This window comes from Echeneis naucrates, chromosome 18, assembly GCF_900963305.1.
Source record: "Echeneis naucrates chromosome 18, fEcheNa1.1, whole genome shotgun sequence".
Classification (NCBI taxonomy): domain Eukaryota; kingdom Metazoa; phylum Chordata; class Actinopteri; order Carangiformes; family Echeneidae; genus Echeneis; species Echeneis naucrates.
In genome coordinates, this window is record NC_042528.1 from 14,562,685 (window position 1) to 14,589,592 (window position 26,908).

Below are 26,908 nucleotides of genomic sequence, written 5' to 3' on the forward strand. Positions count from 1 at the left end.
GAGACTGTATATTGAGTTTGCTAATTTGGACATTGGTCCCTGGTAACAGGGTGGTGCCCCGAAATTCACTACTTAAAGTAAACAGTCTTTGATATCAATGATCATTTTCCATAATCTTTGATATTCATCGCCAATCTCCAAATTGCTCCTACTAGTGCACAACACTTGGGGGCAATGTGGGCAAAAAGAAGGTAGAAAATAACATTTTGGTCCTTTTTATTTTTTAAAATGTGAGCATGCAACACTGGTTCATTGGTCATAACTTTTACTGAAGAACTTCAGTTATACTGCAGTGAAAAAAGAAAAACTACATAAAGTAGGGGTGTAACATTTTCAAGACCACTGTTCTTTTGTATTGTTTTTTTCTTCCTGGTTTGGGTTCAGTTTGTTTTACACATTAGCAGGAAGAAAAACATGAACATTTACTTTGTTCCATCTGGAATTTATATTATTTGCAAAGATAACGTTCGTTCCTTTCAGATATTTGATAGTATACAAAATCTGGGAATGAATTGTCAAATCAAATTAGATTACAAAAAAAAAAAAAAAAAATACACGACACAATACTAATGATTTGCTGCTGATGTTTCTTGGATGCATACAGGATGTACATAGAAGCGTCTTGTGAAGAATCTAATTCAAAACAATTAAAAGAGAGCCTCAGCTCACATGCTTATCAAATGTTTGAGGGTTCACACTGGATTAAAAGAGCTCATAGTTCCTTACTGTCCTAGTAGGCCACTCTGCTCTAGAGATGGTTTACTTGTGGTTCCTAGAGTCTCCAAGGGTAAATCTGGAGGCAGATCTTTCAGTTATCAGGTCCCTCTTCTATGGAACCAACTTCCAGTATCAGTAGGGTGGCGGACTCTTTAGCAATTTTCAAGACCAGGCTTAAAACCTCTCTGAATGACAGAGCTTATTTTTAAAAAGTTAAAGTCCATCTACTCTTTAGCCATGCTGCTATATGGCTAGACTGCAGAGAGAAGCACTGAGCACCTCTCGCTCTCCCTCCCTCCTTCCCTCCCTCCCTCTTGCATGCATGCAAGTCCCTGTTTCTCCCAGTTCTAACTATGTGTAACAGTTCCTCTCCTCTCTCTCCCTGTCCTCATCCTGCAGGTGGTGAATAATCGCTACCCCATGTTCATGCAACGCCTGCTGCTCCCATATCTCCACGAACTTCAATAATAGGTGAATAAAATAAAATAAAAACAATTTCAAAACCAAATAAAATTTTAAATTACTATTGACAGTCACCCACAGACCGAAATAACACAATGTTTCAATAACTATTTGCATCTCACAGCATATTTGTTTTTTCTTTTGATTTTCATCTCTTGATTTGATGCGCCCTCCACTGACCAGCCGCCACTGCTTGTGAATGTGGTGCCAGAGTTTTTGGATACTGCTATATTGAGGTATAACATGTTTGATCTATGTAACATATGTCTAAACTAGGCAACATGGAGTTTTGTATGAGCCACAGATGTGGAATACATAAAACATATCTATCGTCAGTTTAAACCATTACATATTTTTCATTTTGCATATACAAATTTACCTGCGTTCATAAAACAAACTAACAAAAACAAACAAATAAACAGAAATAGCAATAGTTATCAGACAAATGCATGCGACAATGCAATATGTGCAATATGTCAACCACTGTGGAAACAACGTCTCCCAGTATTCATTGCGATATTAAGTTTGACAACCAGCCAATCGGCGTCATGACAAGCCGGCACGTGACAATCGTGAATTCCTGCTGTTGCTCGAGGGAAACAGCTCGACATTCAGCCGCAGGAGAATCCCACTTTGCGGGTAAGTAAAGACACTTCGCCACAGGGAGTCCAGCTGAATCCTCGCTAAGTGTTCCCCGGATGCGGTTATCGGGTGTTTTGGAGTTTTGTGGCGGAGAAACCGCCTGAATTTCGGCTGGAGCGAGCCGTCCTACCATATAGGCCTCTGCTATTTCCTGGTCAACTCCACAGACGTACCGACCACAGCGGCCAAGTTGCTAAAGTTAACTTAAGGGGCGTTAGAGAACCTTTCATCTCATCCAGATTCATGTTCTAGGTGTGTGAAACTTGGTATTAACAATACCTGGGTCAGACCGGACTCTGATGCCGATTGAGAGAAACCCATAGCCTCACTGTTCAGACCTCAAAGCTGGTGCACTGCTCTTTATTACTATCTAGACAAGTCAGTCACACAGTGGAACCAGTCTGTGAACTGGTCTAGTTAAAAAGAGGTCTAGTCCCTCATAGTCCCCCTTAATCCAAAATAAAACAACGTGCCATCAGATGAATGAGTTAAAAAATATTGGTAATTTTTTACAAAACATATCATCATCATTGAGTTTCAGGTCAATGGTCAGATGTTGCTGTAACAGATTGATTATGAATAGGTGAATTATTGCACAGGCTGTTTATACTGAAAAATATCAGCAAATGGCCAAGAAGCATAAAATGTGTCTTCATAATTGAAGCATTTTGGGTAAAATAGAAATACAAGAATAAACTAGATAAGATATAAAAACATTAAATTTGCTATTAAAATAATAAAAAGAATGTATAATCAAAATTTACATGACAAATATCTAAAAATATATAAAAAAAATCTTGATTGAATTGCACATTTCAAAAATGTTATTGAATATTTAATTTTTTTATTGAACAAACATGGTGTATGGTGTGCAACATTGATGAGAGCCTGGCTTATCAGGATATTGCTGTCCCTTTCAGGCACAGCTACAGTTAACCTGTTCACTCCTATCAGTACCCTTGTACTGATGGGTTAGGATTGGTACTCAGCACTGAATCAACCTGAGAAACAGGAAGCTGTGATATGAAGCTCATTTTCTCAATATACTACACAACATTTATCAGAATAAAAACAGTTGTCATGGTGATGTCCTCCCTCTAATGACAGACACTTTCAGAGAATGAGGAAGCAGTTAGTCTTGCTAGTTTCATGTCTTGTGAGTTTTGATGCGTCATTGCTGTCACAGCCTGTGATGCTGCAGCATTGTTTTTCAGCACAGGTTCAGCTCAACAAGTCTCAGATTGAGGAGATCTCTGTCTCAATCAGAATGCAGGTTTTTCATCTCATGCAAATAAGTGTCAGGATTGTGCTGGTCCCTAGTCCAGACAAATGGGGTGGTCTTGACAGGAACGGTGTAAAAACTGTGGCCAAATCAATCATGCAAGTCACAGAGCATACCTGCTATGGTGACCCCAAATAGGGAAAAGGAAAAAAAAATAAATATATATATATAGCTCAGTAGACTAAGCTACCCTACAGTCCTGCAGGTTATAGTGTATGTGGTCCAGCTGTGACCAGGACCCCGCTCCCGCCTAACAATCTGTCTCTCTCAGCCTGTAGAAGCCCCCCCCACCCCCCGAGCAATGGCCTCACCAATTTCAGTCTACAATTCCAATGCCATGGATACGCACATCTCCAGTGTAAGTGGATTTGCGGCACACGCATTTATCTTGTCTACTGAGACATTTCTGCTCTTGAGTCAATAATCTATTCTGGCAAAGAAATGTTTTGAAAATTTATTAAAACAGAGAAAATGGGAAAATCTCCAAACCTCAACTCAGGATGACTGGTCCCAAAGTTCTGAGACGTTCTGTGTAGTTTAGTGGATTCTGAGAGGATCTTACAGGCAGAATCTATGGGTTCAGGGCCAAGAAGCTTACTTTAAAGATGATGATCACTGCATCTTTAAATGATGATCTTAAGTAAATATTGAGGAACCATTTAGTTGTTTTTACACATTAACAATTAACTATGTTAATACTTCACAAATGAAACTTCGAGTCTTACAGATGTTTCACAATTTCACATCTTCATCTGTTTGCTTTTCCACCCCTCTTTATTAATACAACTGTGTGTGTGCCTGTGCGTGCATGTGTGTGAAGGCTTCCAGAGAATCTCTGAAGATGGAGTTGCTAGCAGATGTCAGTCTGCTGCCAGGAGAGGAGAGAATTACAGGTGAGCCTATCCTCATGTCCATAATGACTGTTGCTACAGAACTATAGACAACCTGAGGATGGTGGTAATCTGAAGGTCAGTGATTTGTCCTGTGAATGATATATGAATTTAAAGTGCTTTCAGTGGTTAATGAGACGAGGAAAGCTCTGCTGCTGTCCACACTTTTTAAATGCACTGCCGCTGCTTCCTTCACAGCCATACAGTACCCCTGTTGCATCTCTTTCCTCCTCTGTCTTCTTCTCTGTACTCCCAAGACTTTAGCTGGACTCTTTGGCACTGCTATGACAAAGCCTCAGCCAGAGAGACTCAGACATAAATAACACAGTGAAATGGGTGGCTTTATTTGTTTTCAGATAAAGACATCATCTACATCTGTCCCTTCAGTGGAGCTGTGAAAGGAAAAGTATTGATCACCAACTACAGACTCTACTTCAAAAGCTCAGACACTGTAAGTCCTTGTGTGTAAGTGTGAGAGAGAGCTAGTTAGACAGTGAGAGTGAGAGCTGGATTTTTCTTGGCTGTTGCTGATTGTAGGTGGTTCTATCCTGATTATGTGAACCAAACTGTCAACTGACTAAAAGTGAAAATGTTTTGGAGCTCTCTCCACATCATAACATTTATTTGAAACACCTTTTGCTAAATTGAAATGACACTTGACTGCCAACTGAACTTTAACATTGAACCTATTTGTTATTTATTTATTTATTGACAAAACATTCACACCAGCTAATATCTTCACAATTCTTTAGGCTTCTTGATAGCAAAATAAGTATCTTAGGTTTGTGGAAAAAAACAAAAAACAAAACCCAAATCACCACAACCTTTTTCCCGTGGATAAATAGAAGCTGAAGCTGAATGCATAAAGTATAAAAATAAAAAAGTAAGTAAATATAGTCCTACATTTATGATAATTCACCTTCAGTTCATAAAACGTACCTATCTCTGTGATTATTTGCTGCCATATTTTTTGCAATGAAACTGAGGTCTGATGCTCTGACCAGTTATGCTAGTGATGCTGTTGCTTTTAAGATCTTGTTCTTGCTGCATATAAAGTAGGCACTGTGCAAATATACTTTAAGAAGTAAATGTATTGCAACTTGTAACCAAGCTGAGATGTAATAACAATAATCAAATAATATTACAAAGCAAATGTATTAATTTAGTGCCAAATCATAACAGAGTTACATCAAAACACTTTACATATAAACTCTTTATGGAGTTATTAAAAAGACCCAATATATCCCTCCATGAGCAAGCATGTGGTGGCAGTAGCTAGAAAAAACTTTATTTAGGAGGCAGAACCACACTAAGGGAGGGCAGCCATCTGCCTCGTTGGGTTGGGTTGTGAGAATGAGAAGATGAGTGGGGCAGAAGTAACAAGGCAAGGAAAGGCAGTGGGGGGCTTTGTTCAGTAGAACCACCCCCCTTTCTTTTTTTTTTATTTTTTTATTTGCACAACATGGTGGCTCTGTTGGTGTTCTGTGTTTGTGGAGTGTAGGGTTAGGGTTATTGACTCTCGTGGACTTAATCTATGAACAGAAAGACCTCATAGACATTGGATTATGGTACAGCTTGACTGTTTCGATGGAATTCCTGTCACCCACAATGTTCCGAAGGACAACGCATGACCACCGGACTCTCCCTGGTTTGTTTTCGGCTCCACCAGGCAGCAGAGATGGCGGAAGGAGCGGAAGCAAAAGAAAGGCTGTCGGTCAAGGCCTACTAGCTAGGCTAAGGAAGCTACCACACCGGACTTCACTTCCAAGCATCTTATCCCTCTTCCAAGCTCATCCGCGACAAAGCAGTGCAGCTTGCAGGCTGCACTAGCTACCGACAGGAGAGGAACGAGGACTCTGGTAAGAGAAGAAGCGAGGGACTGAGCATCTGCCTCAATAACAACTGGGGCACTAATAGCAGGATTATTGCTAACCACTGCTCCCTTGACCTAGAAGCTTTGTCAGTCCTCTGCAGACCAATTTATCTCCCTTGCGAGATATCGTCAGGGATAATTACTGCTGTTTGCATTTCCCCCGCATCAGGTCTTTTCCCTAACAGAAAACATGGATGTCTGCAGAGGTTAAAAAACCACTTAAGAAGTGCAACTGTGCTTTCTGGTAGGGGACAAGGAGATATGAGCTTGGTGAGAGCGGAACTAAAGATAGGCATCAAGGAAGCAAAGGGAGCGTACAAGAGGAGGGTAGAGGGCCATCTCATGTCAAACAACACAGGCATGTGGCAGGGGCTAAGACATATCACCAACTACAAAGATAGCTCCAACAACAACAGGCTGTCAATACAGACACCTCATTAGCAGAGAAGCTGGAAAACTACTTTGCATGGTTTTGCAAGGTAAAGGGAACTGCTATTGTGCAGGAACGCAAGGTAAGGTGTATATTGAGAGTAGTTAACCCAAGGAAATCTGCTGGATACCAAGCAGGGCACTTCAGTCCTGCGCTAGTCAGCTTGCTGGGGTCTCAACTACAGTTTTTAACACTTCATTGTTTTAGAACATACCATCCTGCCTCAAGTCCACCATCATTATTCCTGTGCCTAAAAGACAGCCCCAGCTGACGACTTAAACTACAGAGCAGTGGCACTAACATCAGTCAGACTGGTCTCTCATGCCATCAGGTCTTGTCCCCCATCCTCCTTTGACCCAAAGTTCCACTGAGGATGTAGTTTCCATGGCAGCACATGTGGCGATGAGTCGCCACCATCCTCCCAGACTACTTGGTCAACAAGCTGCGTCACCTGGATCTCCCCTTTTCATCTGCATGTGGATTACTGACTGCCTCACCAACCGAACACGGGCTGTCAGTCTTGGCATGCACCTCTCCTATTCCATCTTGCTCAGCACAGGTGCACCCAGGGTTGTGTGCTAAGTCCATTGCTTTATTCATTGTATACCCATGACTGGTCCCTAGCCCACCTAACCAACAGCATCATCAAGTTTGCTAATTACATAACAGGGTGATACCAGTCCAATTAAAGAAATGAGATCCAGAGACTGTTGAGATGGTGAAACACAAATAACCGGAAATGAAACACAACCAAAACAAAAGAAGTCATCAAGATTTCAGGAGGAAACCCAGAGAAGATCCAACACCACTGTGTATTGATGGAGCATATGTGGAGCAGGTTCACTCTTTCAAGTGCCTAGGCCTTCATATATCTAATAACATCATCTGGACCATAAACACCACAGAAATCACCAAAAAAGCACAGCAACGTCTCCACTTTGTCAGGCTGCTGAGGAGAAACAACCTGGAAGAGAAGCTGCTTGTGACTTTTTAGCTATTGATTTTTTTAACATAACATTCAACATTGCATTGTGGTACAGCTGCAGAGAAAAAGTCAATGCAGCAGACCATATGCACAGCTGAAAAAGTCATTGGCTGCTCACTACTCCCTCTACACGACATTGCCACCAATCACTACCTCAAAAGAGCCTCCACTATTTCAAAAGACTCCACACACCTTGGCAATAAACAGCTGCTCCCCACAGGCAGATGCTGTTTCAAGACTCACATCCAGATTCAGATTTTTATCCCAGACCATGACTGCACCAAAATCTCATTAACAATTATTCATGCAAATTTTTGCACCACGTTATTTGCACACTACTACTGTTTGATGCAGGTTTGCACGATAGACCTATGTTGTCGAATTTTAGAATTTTAATTATTGTGTGTGGATGTGATTTTTTTTTTTTTTTTTTTTTTTTTTTTTTTTTAAACACTAATTTGTGAATACAATGACAAACACTTGAATGGAATTGAATTCTATAGGGGAGAGAGAGCCACAGAGCCAGTGAGAGACAAAGAGCGAGTAGGAGGGAGGTTCTCAGTACATCCCCCAGCAGTCAAGGCCTATTGCAGCATAACTAAAGAAACAGGGCTTGAACTTTAGCTTTTTTTTAACTGTAGGCTTTGTCATAAAGGAAGGTTTTAAGCCTGAAATTGAAAGCTGCAGAATCTGCCCTCTGGACTGATACTGGGAGATGGTTCCATAGAAAAGGAGCCTGATAGCTAGATTTGCATCCTGATTTACTCATGGATTTATTCTAGAAACTACAAATAAATCTACATCAAAAGCGAAGTGACCTACTGTGGACAACAAGGAACTAGGAGCTCTCTGAGATACAATGGAGCTTGGTCTTTAAGATCTTTGCATGTTAGGAGAAAGATTTTAAATTCTATTCTGAATTTTACTGGGAGCCAGTGAGGAGAAGCTAGCACAGGAGAAATGCTATCATTTTCTAGCTACTGTAATTTTTATTGTTCAGGTGAAAAAAGTCTGTCTGAAATACTTGTTTTATGTGTGGTACAAAGAACAAATCCTGGCCAAAAATGACCCCAGAATTCTCAGTAGTGGAGCTCGAGCCCCAGAGTGTTAAGATGATTAGATGATGCTTCTCCAAGGTGCTCCGGGTGATGGCAAGGTACACCCTGGACAGACTGCCAGTCCATCACACAGACAGCACCTGGAGGCAGACAGATGAACAACCACTCACATTCACACTCATATATATATATATGGGCAATTTAGAGCCACCAATTAACCTAGACATTCAAGTCTTTGGACTTTGGGAGGAAACCAGAGCACCTGGATGAAACCAAGGCAAGCACAGGGAGAACTTGGAAACTCCTGTACTATGATGTACTATAAGACCTGACTGAAACAAACAAGCCATTCCTTTGCGGATGTTCACATAATTGGTTTGTGACTGCTTTCTCACGAATTTGTAAAAATGAAAGGTTAGATATAGGTCAGTCATTAGCAAAGACATCTGGATCGAGCTTGAAAGTGTGTCATATATAATGCAACAATAAAATCACATTGATATGAACCAAAATGTATGTTTTAATTTGTACAGAGACCGCTTTTAACAGCCTGGTCGGTATCGGGTCTAAAATACTAGTTCATGGTCTGGATTTTGAAACGGTTGAAACTAGCCTTCTTTTTATGTAGGCCAATTGTAGTTAAGAGCTGATGAATTACATCAGCTCTCTTACATTACTGATTGTTACAGTTTTATTTGAAAAAAATCCCATAAAGTCCTTGCTCCTGAGATCTAAAGGAATCAACAGTTCAACTGTGCTGTCTTTCTGTTAGCCTGACTACAGTGCTGAAGAAAAACCTGGGGTTCTTGTTTACTTCAACCAATGCTGAATCGTAGGAGCTTCTGGCATTTTGAAGAGGTTTTTCATCTTTTTTTCCAGGCTAGGCAGGATTCATCTACAGAGGGGAAACAGTATCAGGTTTTAAACACAGTGAGGCCATAGTCCTATTCACAAGTTCATCAATCTGTGTAGGGGTGAAATCCTCCATTGAATTTAGTCATGGCAATATAGCAAATGATGACTTAATGTTCTCTTTAAATTTGGCGCAGCCAATTATTGTAAACTCAAATGTTAGGTAATGTTCGGAGAGAAAAGGGTTGTAGGGAAATAATATTAATTGGTCAATTTCAGGGCCTTTTGTAAAGACAAGATCAAGAGTATGATTGAGAAGTGAGTAGGTTCATTCACAAGCTGGGAAATGCCTTTAATAGCTTTAATGCAGAACTAAGGCTGCCACTACATGAATATTGAAATCAACCACTATAATGAAGAACTACACTCTTTCCTTTGGTGGTCCATATTGATTGTTCATCATGGCAAGGAACTTCACAAAAACTGAAATAATAGTGACTAAAAGATTTATTTATTTATTTATTTTTTACACTGACACTTTTTTGTAGGATGTAATGGTGACACTGGATGTTCCACTTGGTGCTATTAGTCGGGTGGAGAAGATGGGTGGGGCATCAAGCAGAGGAGAAAACTCCTATGGCTTGGATATCACCTGCAAGGTGTGTGTTTTTTATTTATATCTAATCGTCATGTAATTCGTGCAACAAGTCTTTGTTCTTTAACTAAGCTCCTGTATGGGTATATATAACTCCTTCCCATACTTTATTTATTATAATTTATGCCAGAAAAATTACAGAATGGTGACTTTGTAGACTGAAAATTGTTACACTTGAATTATGGTGTTATTCATTCATTAATCCATCCATCCATCCATCTTCATCCGCTTATCCGAGTTCGGGACGCGGGGGTAGCAACTTCTGCAGGGAGCCCCAGATCAACTCTGACTGGGGGATCCCAAGGCGTCCCAGGCCAGAGTAGAGATAAAATCTCTCCACCTGGTCCTTGGTCTGCCTCGGGGCCTCCTCCCAGCTGGACGTGCCTGGAACACCTCCCAAGGGAGGCAGCCAGGAGGCACCCTAACCAGATGCCCACACCACCTCAACTGCTGAGGTGGTGTTATTCAATGTTATAGAATCATGATATTTCCTGCAATGATTTCCTTACCATCCATAAAAGATCTTTCTTTAATGGGGTGATGACTGTGACCTTCATTTCATTACTTTGCTAATTGTATCTTAGCAAATGACAATTATATGGCATTGCTTTCATGTGAGATATGAAATATATATTATAAAAAACACTTGAAACATAATTCACAATAATAGAATTACACTAGGACTCCAGGTTTATTGGTGTTAGAATGTGGTTTGGAAGTATCTGAGGAGTCCAATGTGAACCTATCACTTTACCACGCTCAGTGAAATTCAGTTATAAAACCCAGAAATCATGTGTCCGCATAAGAGCACACAGGAGTTAGTTACTTCTTGAAACTATTGTTTATGTTATCTGCCATCAGTGCTGTATGTGTGAACCTATTTGTGTATTGCTGGTACAGGTTTTCCATTTTTGTCTCTTTAGGACATGAGGAACTTAAGGTTTGCCTTGAAACAGGAGGGCCACAGCAGAAGAGACATCTTTGAGCTGCTCTTCAGACATGCCTTCCCTGTCTCACATGGTCTGGTAAGTTGGGTCTGACTACATCCATCCCCTTGCTGTAAGGTAGGGATCAAGATGTCCTCACTCAAAAGCCCACAAGGTACACCTATTGAATATTGGAACAGAATGATGATCATGTTTTCAAGGTTTCACCTCACACGGTCATAAGGAATATTTTTCCTATGCTGATCACTTGTGTATTTATAGCAGCAGTCATTACTGGCCTGCATCTGTTTCAAAGCCCATTGTTCATGAAAATACATACCTGTCCACCGGCAAGGCTTTGGATGATGAATTTTGTGTCTGAGCCTTTGTACAGCTTTAGCTATGTGCCTAGTCCAGACTAGGGAAGACAGTGAAACTCTTTCAATTTATTCTGCGAACTAATCTATTGTCAAGGCTACACTGTACAACAGACAAGCACCAGCTTTATAAAGGAACAGGGTTTTGTCTTTAAACTTCTTTGTCTTGCATGCCAACCAACAAGGGGCCAGCCACATAAAGGGGCTTCAGACTAGCTTATAGTGTGAGTCTGATCTGCAGTGAAGATCATAAACATCAGGCCCACCATCCCTTGGCTAACTTCGCTTAAGATCAAAGTCAAAGGCAAAAGTCAACTGACAACATGAGAACATGGCTCCTTGACCAGTTATTCCTTTTATTTCGGAAAAAAGTCTGAATTTATGCAGATTTCTTTGTATGACACTAGCACTAATCCTGTACATGGACGGAACGGCATTTCAATTACAATCAGAAGGTGCTAGGTGTTTAGCATTTGTTTAAAAAACAAAACATAAAACCTGTAGGAACGGTTTACATGTTCAGGCTCAGGGTTTGATTGACCATAATGCTTGTCTATAGAATTTGATGTTTAGATCAAATCACATGTATTGGTATAGCACCCCAGTTATAACAAAGTTACATCAAGGCACTTGGCACCGAGAGCAGGTCTAGACCTGCTTGTCTTATTGAGTTGTTAGAGACGCAACATATGCTTCACAGAGCAAGCACTTGGTGACAGTGGCAAGGAAAGACTTCCTTTAAGAGGCAGGAACCTTGGGCAGAAATGGGCTCACGGAGGGCAGCCATCTGCCTCGACTGGTTGGGTTGAGAGAAGCAGCGATTTTTGGGGTGAGGGGGCAGTGAGAGTGAGCATGAAGGAGAGGATGGGGGTAGAGGGATGGACACAGAACAAGAACAGGAGAAAAGAAGATGCCATGGAAGATACAAGCAAAACATACATAGTTCTAAATGTGCAATAGTAAATATTAGGGATGCAACGGTACAGTTTTTTGGTATGCATCATGGTTTTTGGGCCATGGTAACGGTTCGGTTTCAATATCTTTTAATAAAAAACTACTCACTAGAAAAGGCAATATATTTCATGTAAAAATAATTAAAAGCAAGCACAGATATAGTCAAACCATTTTATTCTAAAAATTTAACACCCTTCCATAAAAAACTGCAGTAATAAGAAAATAAACAGCAAACTTTATTGTCGCCACCATAATTAGAAACTACTTAACTGTTACATATAGAATATCAGAGAATAGCACAGATGTAGTATTATTAAAAAGGGAGCACTCATCTTACCCTTTATCAAAAATAGGCAATATCAAATAGAAAGTGTAGTATCTAATAAAATTAAAACATTTTAACCCACTGCTACAAATACAATCAACAAATGTGAACATGAAATTAAGTGCAGCATCAATTCAAAATAGTTAAACAACTGCAAAGCAATGCTTTCACACCGTGCTTTGTTCGTTGTCCGTTGTCATTGTAGGACTTGTAAGAGGCACCTCTTCAAATTTTCTTTTTTCTGAGTCCCGTTCACTTGCTATGTTTGCTCAAGGTTTACTCTCCACTCTCTTTTCCAGTATTTGTATGCTGATTGGTGCTTATTGGCTCCTGGGAAATTAAGGGACTTCAGGAACAGAGCAGTGTTGCTCTCTCTACTGTGTCTAATTGTACAGCACGTGCTGTGCCAAGTTTGCCTTTGTGTATTGAACCGAACGGCGTATTAAACGGTTCAATAAAATATAGAATTTTGTTGCATCCCTAGTATGTATTAGCAGTAGGTGAGAAGAACAGGTTACAATGGGAAGAGTGTTCTGGTGTGTAATTATAACTAAATTTAACAACAAGTACTGAGTGGGAACATGGCGCAGAGATGATCCTACAGCACCTATAGGATGAGGACAGGAGGGGCAAAACATGTACTACTGAAGAAACAAAGTTACTGTTGAAATGTAGATGCATGGGTGAGAGGGAGAGGGCGCGAGAGCGAAACATTACTGGGAGCCAGTTAAAAAGAAACTAGCACAGCAGAAATGTGATCTCTTTTTCTAGCTCCTGTTAATGTTAGTGATGCAGCGTTCTGAATCAACTGAAGTCTTTTCTGAAGACTTTTAAGAGATACTGATAGTAATGAATAAGAGTATTCTAGGTTAGAGGTATGCATGGACTAGTTTTTCTACATCTTCTTGAGAAGAAAGCAAATTAACCCTTTTTTTGAATAATCAACTCATTGTTGTATATTATTGTCTCTTAGTGAAACCTCTTTTGTGCTCTGTCCAGCCTCTGTTTGCATATGTGTCTCAGGAGAAGTATGGCGACAATGGCTGGAACATCTACAAGCCCATAGAGGAGTTCAGACGCCAGGTGAGAAGGAATCAGTGATGGAACAAGGACTGGGTGGAATGGTCACATAGTCCTCATTCTGTGATAGTTTGATATCACTGACATATTGTGTTAAAACTAAATTGTCAAAACAAAGTAAACTTTTACACATTTATACGTAAGCTTGTTCATAAAACATGAAGTTACGTTAAACAGCAGCCTGAGAAAATTAACCACTTCTTTGATCTTCCTGAACTGTCTTCTTTGATCTCTTTAGCTGCTGCTCTGTACACATTCCAGAAACAACAGATAAGTCAGTTTAACAGTGCAGAGGAAAATACCCTTAGAATTAAGGAAAAGCTGTGCTTTTTTGTAATTAGTGAATCCCCCATTCCACAAATGTGGTTTATATGAATTCCTTTCTCTTTTTTTCTTTTTTTTTTGTGTTCATTTGTCCTCATAGTTAAACACCACACGGTGTCAACTTTTCATGAGATTGATGCACTTATAGTCTTGCAGCTAAGTAATTGCACTTTCAAAGTGTGAATGTGACCACAGCAAACCCTACCTGGATACTAGTTTGTTTATCTTTATTGATTAAAATGCCCTTGGTATGCAGGGGTGGCAGTGCTACACCTCAGTGAATGTAGGGGTGAACAAAGGCAAAATGCAAAAGGATGGACAGGGGACGGGCAGCAGGTGGTGCTGGTAGGAAGTACTGGAGTGAAGGATGCTTTCCTGCCACCTCAGTCAAGATTATGAAAGTCTGGAGGATTTCTGTGTAGATCTCTGGGGAGATGTAAGTTCAGATAGGTGCACCTATCTGGACTTTGAGGAGCAGTCAAAAATCGGGTACATAGTGATAGATTAAAAGAAAAGCTCAGCCCATTTTTGACAAGATTAATCAATTCTTCATGATGTGACCCAACCTGAGCTGGCAAGTTCACTAAATGTAAGTGAGACCATTGCCAGGGCCCAGGCACGCCACCCTGCGTGTCACGCTGTATGCGTAGCCGTTACCCCATGTTCCAAGTGGGTAACTGCCAGAACCACTGAACCGCCCAAGCAAATGCATATAAGATTCCCAGCGCCCCTGATCCACCAACCAGCCCATTAACAGCCACCATCAAGTACCCCAATCCCCACCACCCCACCCACCAGAGGAGTCAGAGGCACCCCAACGGCCAAAGAGGCCCACCAGGGATCTTAAGCAGTACGACAGGATGGGAATGGAGAGGAGGGTGAGGGCAAGTCAGAGGGGAAAGCACACTGCTGACCTGCAGCCTGTCCCAACAGAGTGTCCCCTGAACCCGCCCCGGTCCGTCCACCAAGGTGTGGTGTATTCGTGTTTGATGTATGTTGTGTGCCTAAATGTGCCAGTGAGAAATAGGTGTGTGAAGAGTGAAGGTGGTGCAATTTAGGAGGCAGGCAAGTGAGGGCCCAGTCCCCTGCCAGAGGGCCACTGGTGAAGCAGTCCAAGTGCCTGCAGGCAGGGCAGTTGTCCCAGGGAATCTGGCAAGCCCCCAAACGGACCCCCTCCCAGCGCAGTGCAGCAACAGGGGCACGCCAGTCACCCTGGCAGTCACCAGGAACCAACACGTCAACCATCGAAAGTCACCACCAGTCACCGCCAGCCCCCTCACCCTCCGGGAAGGCCTGGGCTCTGCCCCCAGATGCATGGGGACCCTTCCCACTGGAAATCCCATTGGCCCCAGCATGCCAGAAACCCAGGACACGGTTACAGCAAAACCAGTAAGGAGGAATGGAGGCTGTTGTCTTTCTCACTTGTAGGTACTGGACAAAATTTATTTTTCTTTTATTTCAAAAGTTTGAAATAAATGTGTGTTTCAAAAGTAATTTGTCCTTGAAGATGTGATAGAGTTGGGTGCACCTAATGCTGAGATGAAGAGGATCTTAATTATTTACAAAGTCTGCGTTGTGCATGATCGGGAAGAACAGACATGGTTCCAGTTGGGAATCTGTAGTTAATGAGTTTTCCACCAACCTAAGAGGGTGGAGGCAATAATTGTGTTTTTGGAAAAGCTATGAAGCTTGAGGATCATGTTAATGAAGGGCAAGTGAGAGATTCTGATGTTGTAACAGTTATTTGCATTTGGATTTATCCATTTAGTAACATTTTGCAGTTGATCTGCAGTAGTAATTCATGAAATTTGTATAACTCTTACATTAAAAGTGTTTTTAATCTCTGTCACTGTCTTGAAGAATAAAGGCACCAACTGTGACCAGAAATACGTTCAAGGTCAGTGGCACATCCAACAAGTTTCTTTGTTCTTAAATTAGCTTAGGCTAATTTAGACTTTTGAGAAAGGCCTGAATGTCTTCTAGGTTTTGGTTGTGGTTGAATATAGGTTTTGATAAAATCTATGGAGGATATGATCGATTTCCTGCAGTAATCGGGTGTATTTGCTGTTTGAGTCCTAAATTGCACCTATAAGAGATTTTCTTTCTTGTTGGAGTTGATTTGCAAGAAATTTGCCTGATTTGTTCAGAAATGTGGTATCTGAGTTGTATAAATTCAGTTTTTTGGTTTGTTTTTTCGAATAAGATATTTTCTAGGTGTAATTTAGCATTTTTTAGTTGTCTTATTCTATTTTAAGGTGGTGGGACAATGGTGCATGGTCACTGACTTATAATTGGGTCTATGCTGGTGTTAAATTTTTGTTTTAATTGAATGGCTTGACAGGAAAAAGTCTATTCTTGAAAAAGAGTGTTGATACACTGGGGAGAAGAACATATGTTCCCGCTTGATATACATTTGACTTAATTATGCCATGTTGGTATTTTCATGGTGCCTATCCTTTCAAAAGAGCCAGATGGTGATTTTGAGGTCCCAGAGCAATTGACCATCAGTGTGAAATTTGTTGAAAGTTAGCGCAGTCCTATTTCCTTTTTGCTGGATGTGGATGTTTTCCTCTTCAAGCTCCAAATCGGTGAACACGGTGAAACAGTGTTGTTTACCATTTCCATGAAATGCTGTTCTTAAGCTGGAAAAGCGAGAGATGGCGCATGCACCCTGCAATAGCACAGCTCATTCTCCATTTTACTCCACACCACATCCTGTCTATGTATGTTTAGGTACTGTTAAGTGTCTCGAACATGACCAAGTTGCTCAAAGTGATCATCACTCGCCTGCAATTCTATCGTTGGCCTGTGATAACCTTGCAGTACGAAATGAAACTGGCCACAGGCTACTCACCCACAACCATGATGAATTCCTGCTACTCCAGACCTCACCTCTGTGCAAAATAAGGCCTGCTGTGGATCTGCCACGGGAACTTTGGCCACGGAAAAGAGTGTGGTGCGGAGGAACAACAAGACAGCAGCAGAGCTGATAGCCGAGGATCCTAATGCCATGATAGCCAAGTATCCCCTGGCTTCTGTGTTCCTTTTGAGGGATTTCAACTCATGCAGACTGGACACTGTACTACCATAATTTCAGATCATTTTAATTTCCTCATATTCCTATGAGGAAGGGGAAACATTTTGGATATGTGTTACGATAACATTACTGATGCATTTCATGCCCATTCGTATCCACCATTTGGACTTGCAGATCACAATGTCATCTGTTTACTTCCATTGTACAGACAAGAATTGAAATGCCACAAGCCACAATGCTACAGCACAACAACAGTGGTTGGAGGAGTCCACTGCCCATCTCCAAGGCTCTTTGGCATGCACTGTCAGGGAGCCTTGGAGCATTTTTGATGAAAATCTGAATGACAGAGTTTCCATCATTACAGACTGCATCAACTTCTGCATAAACACCAGCATTCCTGTTAAAACAATAAAAAATTATCCCAACTCTACACCTTGGATCACTCAACAAATAAGACAAAGCCCCAAGGAAAAACGCAAAGCCTTTAGGCTCAAGCCTTAAATTGGCGAACAGGAAAATAAAACATTTAGTTTTCAAGGCAAAACTGAAATTCACTGATAAACTGGAGTACCTTTGCCAACATGAACACCAAGAAGGCATGTGAATCCAAATACAACACCTGAACAATAACCAACTGACAACTGATCACATTTTTCTGTCCATTTTGACATATTGGATTTTACAGCTGAGAGGAAAGCCTTGTTGGAAACCCTCCCCGTACCAGAAGTAGGCAAGCCAGCCCCCTTGACAGAGGAGGATGTACAGTGCCAGCTCAGCTGATGCAAGCTAAGCAAGGCTCCAGGGCCTTATGGCATTCCAGCAAGGGTACTGAAGGCCTGTGCCCACAAACTCTTGCTAGTGCTCTACTCACTGTTCTGTCAATCATACCAGACTGCTACCACCATAATCGCCACACTCAAAGAACCACAGCCCACTAAACCAAACCACTATCGCCCTCTTGCCTTCAAATCCATAATAATGCAAATAGAAGAAAACTTCAGTTACTGCAAGTGAGGACATAGATGCATATAATGCACAGTGTTAAACAAGACCTACTCACCCATGTGCCAGGTGTGAGTTGAGCATCTGTGTTCAGGGGATCCATTGGATGTACACTAATCGGATGTAACATTGTGACAGACAAAATGAATAACACTGATTGTCTCATCATAGCACCTGTTAATGACTGGGATATATTAGGCAGCAAGTGAACATTTTGTCATCAAAGTTGATGCGTGAAAGATGGGCAAGTGTTCAATTTGAGCAAGTTTGACAAGGGCCAAATTGTGATGTCTTGCTGACTGAGTCAGAGCATCTCCAAAACTTCGGCTCTTTTCGGATGTTCTCTGTCTGCAGTGGTCAGCATCTATTAAAAGTGGAGGCCTGACCTAATAAATCACGTTTTCCTTTACATCTTGTTTTGGCCGGGTGTGTGTGTATGTCAGTCACTGGGGAACACATGGCACCAGGATGCACTACTGGAAGAAGGTAACCCGGTAGAGGCGGTGTGATGCGTTGGATATTTTTCTGCTGGGAAACCTCGGGTCCTGCCATTCATATGGATGTTACTTTGACACATACTACGTACCTGAGCCTTGTTGCAGACCATGTACACCCTTTAATGGTAATGTTATTCCCTGATGGTTATGGCCTCTTTCAGCAGGATAATATAACATGCAGCAAAGCACAAATGGTCCAGAAATGGTTTGAGGAGCACAACAATGAGTTTAATGGATTGACCCAGCCTCCAAAATCCCTAGAGCTTAATTCAATCGAGCCAATCGTGGGATGTGCCATACAAACAGGTCTGATTCATGGAGACTTTGCAACTTACAGAACTAGTGATGATCTACTGCTAACATTGTGGTACCAGATACCACAGCACACTTTCAGGGGAATCCATGCTTTGACAGGTCGGGGCCAATTTAGCAGCAAAAGGGGGACCAACACAATATAAGGCAGGTGGTCATGAAGTTATGCCTGATTGGTTTACGGTGAAGATTTTTTTTTTTTTTTGGGGTTTGGGGTTGCATCAACAAGTCAGCTTTGTGCAACTTGCATGATGATGGGCCTAATGAGGTGTCTCCTCTCACAGAAAGATATAGGCATATAATTAGCCTTTACAGCTGATACAAACTGATGAAGCAACACCTGGGGAGGGAACTTAGTGGACTATGCCTCTGACATACTGGCCCCTGAGGCCATTCCCTGTTGGGGCTGAGTGCTAGTTCCTCTGCTGGTGTCATTTCTGCAGGAGGGCCTCCACTACTATTTTTTTGTTTTGTTTGTTTGTTCTTTGGTTGGCTTAAAATAAATATAGCGGGCTACTTACCACCATGAAAACTTTTATTTTGTCTTAACCTGCTGCCATGTTCTTTTGGTCAGTGGTTAGTGAGTCAGCGAGGTTCATACAACCAAACAACTCACGGAATAGGACTTAAAAACCTTAAATGCATTGTAGTTATGTCATATACAAGTTGTCTTACACCTATATTTTCAAACTACTGATAATACTCAGTCTAATGATTTCAGTGTTCATTAAAAGAATTATAAAGTGTAAAGATAAAGTGTTTATTTGTGCAAAGAAATAAACACTTGAACTTTCCTCCAGCTGTTGTTCTTGTTACTTGTGTGTTTGTTAGCATGTCTGTAGTCAGCAGCCACTGAGCGATAAGCTGCTGCGGACAAGGTTGATACAAAGAACTGATATCAGTTACCTTAAACAGATCTTAAGCTTAACTCTGGAACTAGAAGATGTTTGAGTTGGCTAGAACCGAGTTAATGTGCAAACACTCAATACAATTGTCAGCCGGTGCATGTGTGCATGCATAAATGTTTGAATCTGTTCCAAACCTGCTTTTTGCTTCCAATACTTACCTGGCTTCACATGGTTTTGAAATGTAAGTGATTATTGTATAAAACAGAAATAGTGTTACAGTTGTGTAAATTGGTGTCTAATGATGAAGATAACTATGGTCTCTCCTAGGGTCTACCCAATAACAAGTGGCGTATCACTTTCATCAATAAGAACTATGAGCTGTGTGACACCTACCCCACTGTGCTGGCTGTGCCCTTTAAGAGTAAAGAGGAGGACCTCAGGAGAGTGGCTACCTTCAGATCCAGAGGACGCATCCCGGTGAGGTTCACACTGGCCTGTGTAAAGCTATCCCATGTTTTGGAAGAGACCAAAGAGCTTATCCTGGGGTGCACTTGTTAACTTTTGCATTGGGTCTTCTTACTTACTGGAGTGAAATGGGTCTTGCATTGGCTTCAAATAGAGAAGTAAAACAGAAGGAGTATAATTGAGCATATAGTAGCTTCTTTTTCATGGCTTGCTGTTGCTCTGCAGTCATGTGTACCATCGTCATGTTTTCACAGTTGTCACTGAGCTGACCCAGGAACAGACCTTCTACAATTTTTGTAAAAAAAATAAAAATATGCAATCATTCAGGAGCTTAACTTTTGCATTGGGTCTTCTTACTTACTGGAGTGAAATGGGTCTTGCATTGGCTTCAAATAGAGAATTAAAACAGAAGGAGTATAATTGAGCATATAGTAGCTTCTTTTTCATGGCTTGCTGTTGCTCTGCAGTCATGTGTACCGTTGTCATGTTTTCACAGTTGTCGCTGACCTGACCCAGGAACAGACCTTCTACAATTTTTGTAAAAAAAAAAATAAATAAATAAATAAATAAATAAATAAATAAATAAATAAAAATATGCAATCATTCAGGAGCTGTCCTTTTTCTACTAAGTCCACTTGGCAGTGTCTCCACATCCCACAGTACTCACATGTTCCCTGGTTCCTTAGGTCCTATCATGGATCCACAGGGAAAACCAGGCTGTCATTATCCGCTGCAGTCAGCCTCTGGTTGGCATGTCTGGGAAGAGAAACAAGGATGATGAGCGCTACCTGGAGCTGATCAGGGAAGCCAACAACACCACCAAGCTCACCATATATGATGCCAGACCCAATGTCAATGCAGTTGCCAACAAGGTCAGAGGTGACAGGGAGTCCTGTTAAGAGTCAGATGGGAATGGCAATAAAATACTGCAAGAATTATAGGTCAGTCAGAGAGGATGGGAAATCTTCTCAGATTAGCTAGGACAAGAAGTACTGTCAGGTTTCACAAGGGACAAGAACTTGTTTAAGGAGTCAGAGCAAAGAGGGGATGGGAAGTATTGTCATGTGTAGGTAGAAATGCCACCAGGGAGGTGCCTTCAGGGTTCAAAGGTCACAGGAGATAGGAAACAAAAGAATAATAATGAATTTGTTATGAATGTTGATACATGCTATTACTATCTATGTAAGTACAATCTGCATATTTATTGCATCTTCTTGCTCGTATTCTCTCTCCACCCCCTCCCTGCCTTTCCTCTCTCAGTCCCTCTCTCTTTGACTTAATCTCTATTTTTCTCTCTTGCGATCTCTTGCTCTCTCTCTCTCAACCCAACCGGTCAAAGTAGATGGTGGCTCTGCTCAAAGTTTTTGCCTCTTAAAGGAAATTAATACATTTAATTGGATTTGATTTACTAGCTTCCAAGATGTTTTTTACATTTAAAATCTCTAAATGAGGAATCAAGGATAATATGCTTGATTTCTATATTTAATAACATGATGCTTTACTGTTGATCCAGGCCACTGGAGGAGGCTATGAGGGGGACGAGTACCAGAATGCAGAGCTAATTTTTCTGGACATCCAGAATATCCATGTCATGAGGGAGTCCCTTAAGAAGCTCAAAGACATTGTCTACCCCAATGTGGAAGAGTCACATTGGCTGTCCAGTCTGGAGTCCACACACTGGCTGGAACATGTCAAGGTAAGGGACAGAATCTGTGTCCAGCCGTACATTATATTTTTTCTTCTTGGACTTCAACTGTAATCTTACAGTCTGAATCCTGTCTATGTGCAGCTAGTGCTGTCAGGAGCCATCCAGGTAGCAGACAAGGTTTCTAGTGGGAACTCTGTTGTGGTCCACTGCAGCGATGGCTGGGATAGGACTGCTCAACTCACCGCTCTGGCCATGCTGATGCTAGACAGTCATTACCGCACTCTCCGAGGCTTCCAGGTCAGCACCCTAATGAAAACACACATGTGACAGCTGCAGTAGTTCCTCTGCACTGGTTTTATTTTTTTGAATAAAGCTGTGGTGAAAAGAGAGAAAATCAAGAAGTAATCTGATGAAGATTATCTTCAGGTGCTGATCGAAAAGGAGTGGATCAGCTTTGGACACAAGTTTGCCTCAGTAAGTAAAATGATCAGTTTCACATTTAATTATTTGGTATGATTCTGTATCCACTGTGGCTCGGTAAACTAAAAGTGACTCACTTCACTGTGTATTTGTAGAGGATAGGTCACGGGGACAAGAATCATGCTGACCAGGACAGATCACCAATCTTTGTTCAGTTCATCGATTGTGTTTGGCAGATGACAAAACAGGTCAGTGACATATTTAATACCCTTTTCCACCAAAGTTATTGGGTAAACCTGGTTCTTGTAAATGCAGATAATACTGCTTTCCACTACAGAGTACAGAGGGCGAACATACAGAAGGTCGTCTGTAGCCCGGTGTCTGGTTGTAGACTGACAAAGCAACTTGCTTTTCACTCGTGGTGGTGCAAATACAAACAAATAAATATTTCGAATGGGATAACTCAAAACAGTTTAGCTTGGTGAAGACAATCTAAACAGGCAGAAACTTAAAATTATTCCTCCGAGTATAGCAGACGGCGGACCTGGCGGTCCGTTAAAACACGCAACAATAACCGATCATTAAGTTTGTGAAACACCCAAATCTAACGTCTCTGCCCAGACAACCTCAGTGTGATCCAGCAACGGGTGCGTGACGCTGATGGGCGCCCTCCTTGTAACTCGGGATTGACGGCCCTGGTTTGTCGGCAGGGCAGCGATGAAACACAGGCCGAATTAAGAAACCAGTTGCATGCATTGCTCAGGTGTGATTTTATAAATAAATATATAAAAATATCAATAAAAAATAAAGCTGCTAGAATGGCCCAGCCAATCACCTGACTTGAATCCAATATAAAATCTATGGAAAGAACTAAAAAGTTTAGTTCATAAAAGACGCTCATCGAACCTTCAAGTTTTGAACGCTTTTGATGTGGAAGAATGGGCCAAAATAACACCTGAGCAATGCATGCAACTAGATTCTCCATACAGGAGGCGACTTGAAGCTGTTATTACCACCAAAGGCGTTTGTATTAAATAAATTTAAGTGTGTTTTACACTTTTTCCTTGTGTCATTCAATTTTATCACACATAACTTAATTAATGGACATCTAAGATTTGATTTCTTTGCATGTTCTGATTGCATGGGTTGTTACTGACATCTGGTAAAAATGTAATGTCTGTAGAACCATTAGAAATATATTTACTGAGAAAAATGGTGACGTGTTCAATACTTACTTTACCTGCTGTATACATCTATACATTAGTGACCCAGATAAGGGAATGACAAACTCAAACACACATGAACTATGGGACATTGAAAAACATTACTTAAAAAAACAGATCATCTTTAAACTACAAATTTGAATTAATCAAGTCATTGCCCTGCCCTAGTATTGCACGTTTGAGCTGGAATGTATTGAGTTTTAAAATTGTTTTCCCCTCAGTTCCCTACAGCTTTTGAGTTTAACGAGCGCCTCCTTTTGATGATCTTGGATCATCTCTACAGCTGTCGCTTTGGGACCTTTCTCTACAATTGTGAGAGTGCCCGAGACCAGCATGTAAGACCATCTGGACTTCTAACACTGAATACTCTAGGGTTCTATACCTGCCTCCATGCAGCTTACTAGATTGTTTAACATGTTGTTGCTTCTCTGCTCAGGATTTGAGATCAAAGACTGTGTCCCTATGGTCTCTAGTCAATGGGAAGATGGACATTTACCTGAACCCCTTTTACACTCCTGAATCTGGCAGAGTTCTCTATCCCGTCGCCAGCATGCGTCACCTGGAGCTGTGGGTCACATACTACATACGCTGGAATCCACGCATCCGACAGCAGGTAGGAGCACTGTGATGCTTGCTATAAGAGACTGTGACCTGAGCAACTAACTACCCTTGCCCCAGGACTTCTAGGGGCCCAGAAGCCTCTTAATATGAAATATATGCACAGACCTGAAGCAGGGTTTGAATGAAGTGCCCACCATTACTGTTCACCTTGATTACCTATTAGTATCTTTGGCAACTTTCAGCCTGGCAACCTTAGGGGTTCAAGTAAACATGCCAAGAAGAAGAAGGCTAGTTCTAAATTTAAAGTATTTAAAATATTAGATTTAGATTAGATTTCAATAATATTTTAAGAGGAAAAGCAAATGTAAGTGTGAATCAGCTGAAATCATATGGAGAATGAAGTGAAATGTACCTACCAGCATCTTATTTATTGGGTCAGGTTTGAGCTTGATGTGTGGCCATTTGATTCAGGTCATCCTCTCCTGTTTTTTCCTGTCTGTGTCTAATGTGTGTTATGTGGCTGTATGGCGTGTGCGTGCACATCTGCGCAATCCAGCAGCAGAGTCCGGTGGAGCAGCGTTACAAAGAGCTGTTGGCCCTCAGAGACGAGTACTTGAAGAAGCTGGAGGAACTGCAGCTGTCTGACTCCTCCCCTTCCTCCCGCCTGACTAACAGCCCCACTCCAAACACCTCCACACCATCACAGCAATACGCACACCTACAGACTCCCTTTTGAGGGTGGTGACAAACACAGACACACACTGATATGCTTTTTGATTTGCACTTTCACTCTGACCTCTGTCTTACACACACACACACACACACACAGAGAGGAAGGTAGTGCTCTTCAGTCCTCACTGTGGATAACAAAGGATGCTAATAAGATTTAGTTTGATGGTTAACTCTAACACCAGAGAGGTGGTGGTAGTGCTTTATGCAATATGTCACAGTACAGCCTTGTCGCAACACACACACACACACACACACACAGTGAAGCCTTAAAAACAATTAGTGGCCCTTAGTACAAAGGGCTTGAATACACATGATTCACAGGGGTTGTGTATCAGTGTTCATACTGGCAGCACAGTGGACTAAAGGTGTGTGTCTTTCATCCATATCATAGTCAGGTTCGCTGAACTGAGATCCACTTCTATTTGTTTGTGTATGTTTGGTTATCTTAGTTAAGTAATCATATTGCAGTGTCTATTTACTCATATTTTCCAGGTAAGCTTCAGATTAAGTCAGTAAGTGACCCTTGAGATACAGATGTTTTCCCTTAAAGGAGAAGTTGGACCTGAAATTCAGTCAGTGCTTACACTTCAAAGAGATGTCAGGGGTGTGGCTTAGCTTGTCGTAGCTTTGACATTGCTCAGCATTTACAAGGAAGTGATGTAGAAGAAAATGCTCTGTTAAAAAAAAAAAAAAAAACTCCTGCCTTTCAGAAATGAATAATGTAAATAAATTATATAGCGCCTTCCATACCAACATGTGGGTCAAAGTGCTTCAAAGAGCAACACAAAAATACAAAAAGATGTGCTGATTGGGAAATATACTGCTATGAAACTGTGCTGAAAAATAAAATTAATAACAAGGAGGAAAATTAGGAAACCTAATGATAAGTATGAAGCTCTCACCTAACTAATCAAATCTAATTTAAACAGGCTGGTAGACTGGCAGGATGAGGATCACAGAAGAAATTAGACCTGGACTACATTCAACAGTTATGTTAACGGACATCTCAACAGGAATCTGATGATTTACCCACCTCCACACTCAAAAGATGATATGCTGTGGTGGAGATGAAATAAATAGATTACTTTAACAGCCCCACCTTGGAGATGAGTCAAGTCAAAATGCAGCTTATCAGGCCTTTGTCCTTCCACAGCATGTTTTACAACTCATACTTGTCACAATTTTTCCTGATGCCATTTCCTGTCTCACAAGGAGCTGAGCAGAATCTCCAGAGCTGTTGCTTGGGGCTCTTAGACCTGGAGTTCCATTGCACCTCTAGCAAAGCATGTAACCAGGTGTCAAGTCAGAGATGGATGGGTTTTCTTCCTTTCCTGTATCTTCTGCCGCATTTCCTAATTCTAACTAAGAAAATCCAGTTTTAGCTAATAGACTAGACTTTAGTTAGAAATTATTTACTTTTATGAATGCAGCTTTGGTGCCCTCTGAAATTTTTTTCTGCGTTCAAGAGGAATGAAGTGGTGCTTGCCTGTTTTCATGCCACCTCTGGTACCTTTATCGTTTCCTTTTTAAACACACACTGGGAATCCAGACCAGGTCCCTGAGAGTCCTGTCATGCCAAGTTGCTGCTACCAGAACACAGATTTTGGAGCAGTGAGCAGAAATATTTTAGAAAGCTCTTTTTGTAAATCAGCCTATTTTTAGATATTGAGTCCTGATTCACTGAAAAGTCATGTTTGAGTGTCACATGATCAGCACAGATGCCTTTTGTACAGGTGTTGGTCTTTTATTGATATTGCAGTTGGACTTCATGTGGGATATTTTGCCCACCACCTATACAAAAGGGCCTTACATTCTCTTTTTTTCTGATTGGACTCATTGTGTGAAAAAATAATGTCCCCCCAGAAGTCAACATGTGAACTGGTGGTCATCTGGTGTTTTCATCCCTGGTGGAAAAGATGGAGAGAGCTTAAAGTCCTGTGTGTAAACATTAGGAAATGACACTTGACATTTGTAGAAAGTAATAAGTAATTTAATAAAGGGGATTCTATGGAAGATCATTTGTGCTGGAAAAATAAAAAGTATATATGTTAGAAATAGTGAAACATTTTTATAAGTTTAAGTTCAATCAGAATCAGTAGAAATTCTTTATTAATCCCAAGGGGTAATTCTATATTGATTCCAAATATGATTTTTATGTTGACATTAAAAAATTAAAATGTTGTACTTGTTGAAATTAGTAATTGATTTGTTTTAACCTCAAACTTGCAACTTTATCAGATTTTGTCACTGGTTCGATTCACGACCCCAAGTTCAGTTATAAATCCCCATTATCCAACAGTAGATATTTCAATTAGGTCTTCCTAATATGTA

The 26,908-nt window shown here is 41.1% G+C and overlaps 1 protein-coding gene across 5 annotated transcripts; it reads left to right on the top strand.

Annotated features, from left to right (window-relative positions):
- Positions 1-1,762: 1,762 nt before the first annotated feature.
- mtm1 (myotubularin 1) lies at positions 1,763-25,327 on the top strand. 5 transcript variants are annotated; one of them, XM_029525794.1, is made up of 16 exons: positions 1,763-1,818; positions 3,375-3,461; positions 3,924-3,996; positions 4,350-4,444; positions 9,740-9,850; positions 10,770-10,871; positions 13,428-13,511; positions 19,856-20,005; positions 20,680-20,865; positions 21,507-21,689; positions 21,783-21,938; positions 22,068-22,115; positions 22,217-22,309; positions 23,506-23,619; positions 23,721-23,897; positions 24,408-25,327. In XM_029525794.1, the coding sequence occupies exons 2-16, from the start codon at positions 3,405-3,407 to the stop codon at positions 24,579-24,581; spliced, it is 1,803 nt and encodes a 600-aa protein (XP_029381654.1). In that variant the 5' UTR covers positions 1,763-1,818; positions 3,375-3,404; the 3' UTR covers positions 24,582-25,327. The 5 variants fall into 5 exon arrangements, with proteins under 5 accessions (XP_029381654.1, XP_029381653.1, XP_029381655.1 ...); XM_029525793.1 differs by having other exon boundaries at positions 1,764-1,818; positions 24,405-25,327; XM_029525792.1 differs by having other exon boundaries at positions 1,765-1,818; positions 24,402-25,327.
- Positions 25,328-26,908: the final 1,581 nt, after the last annotated feature.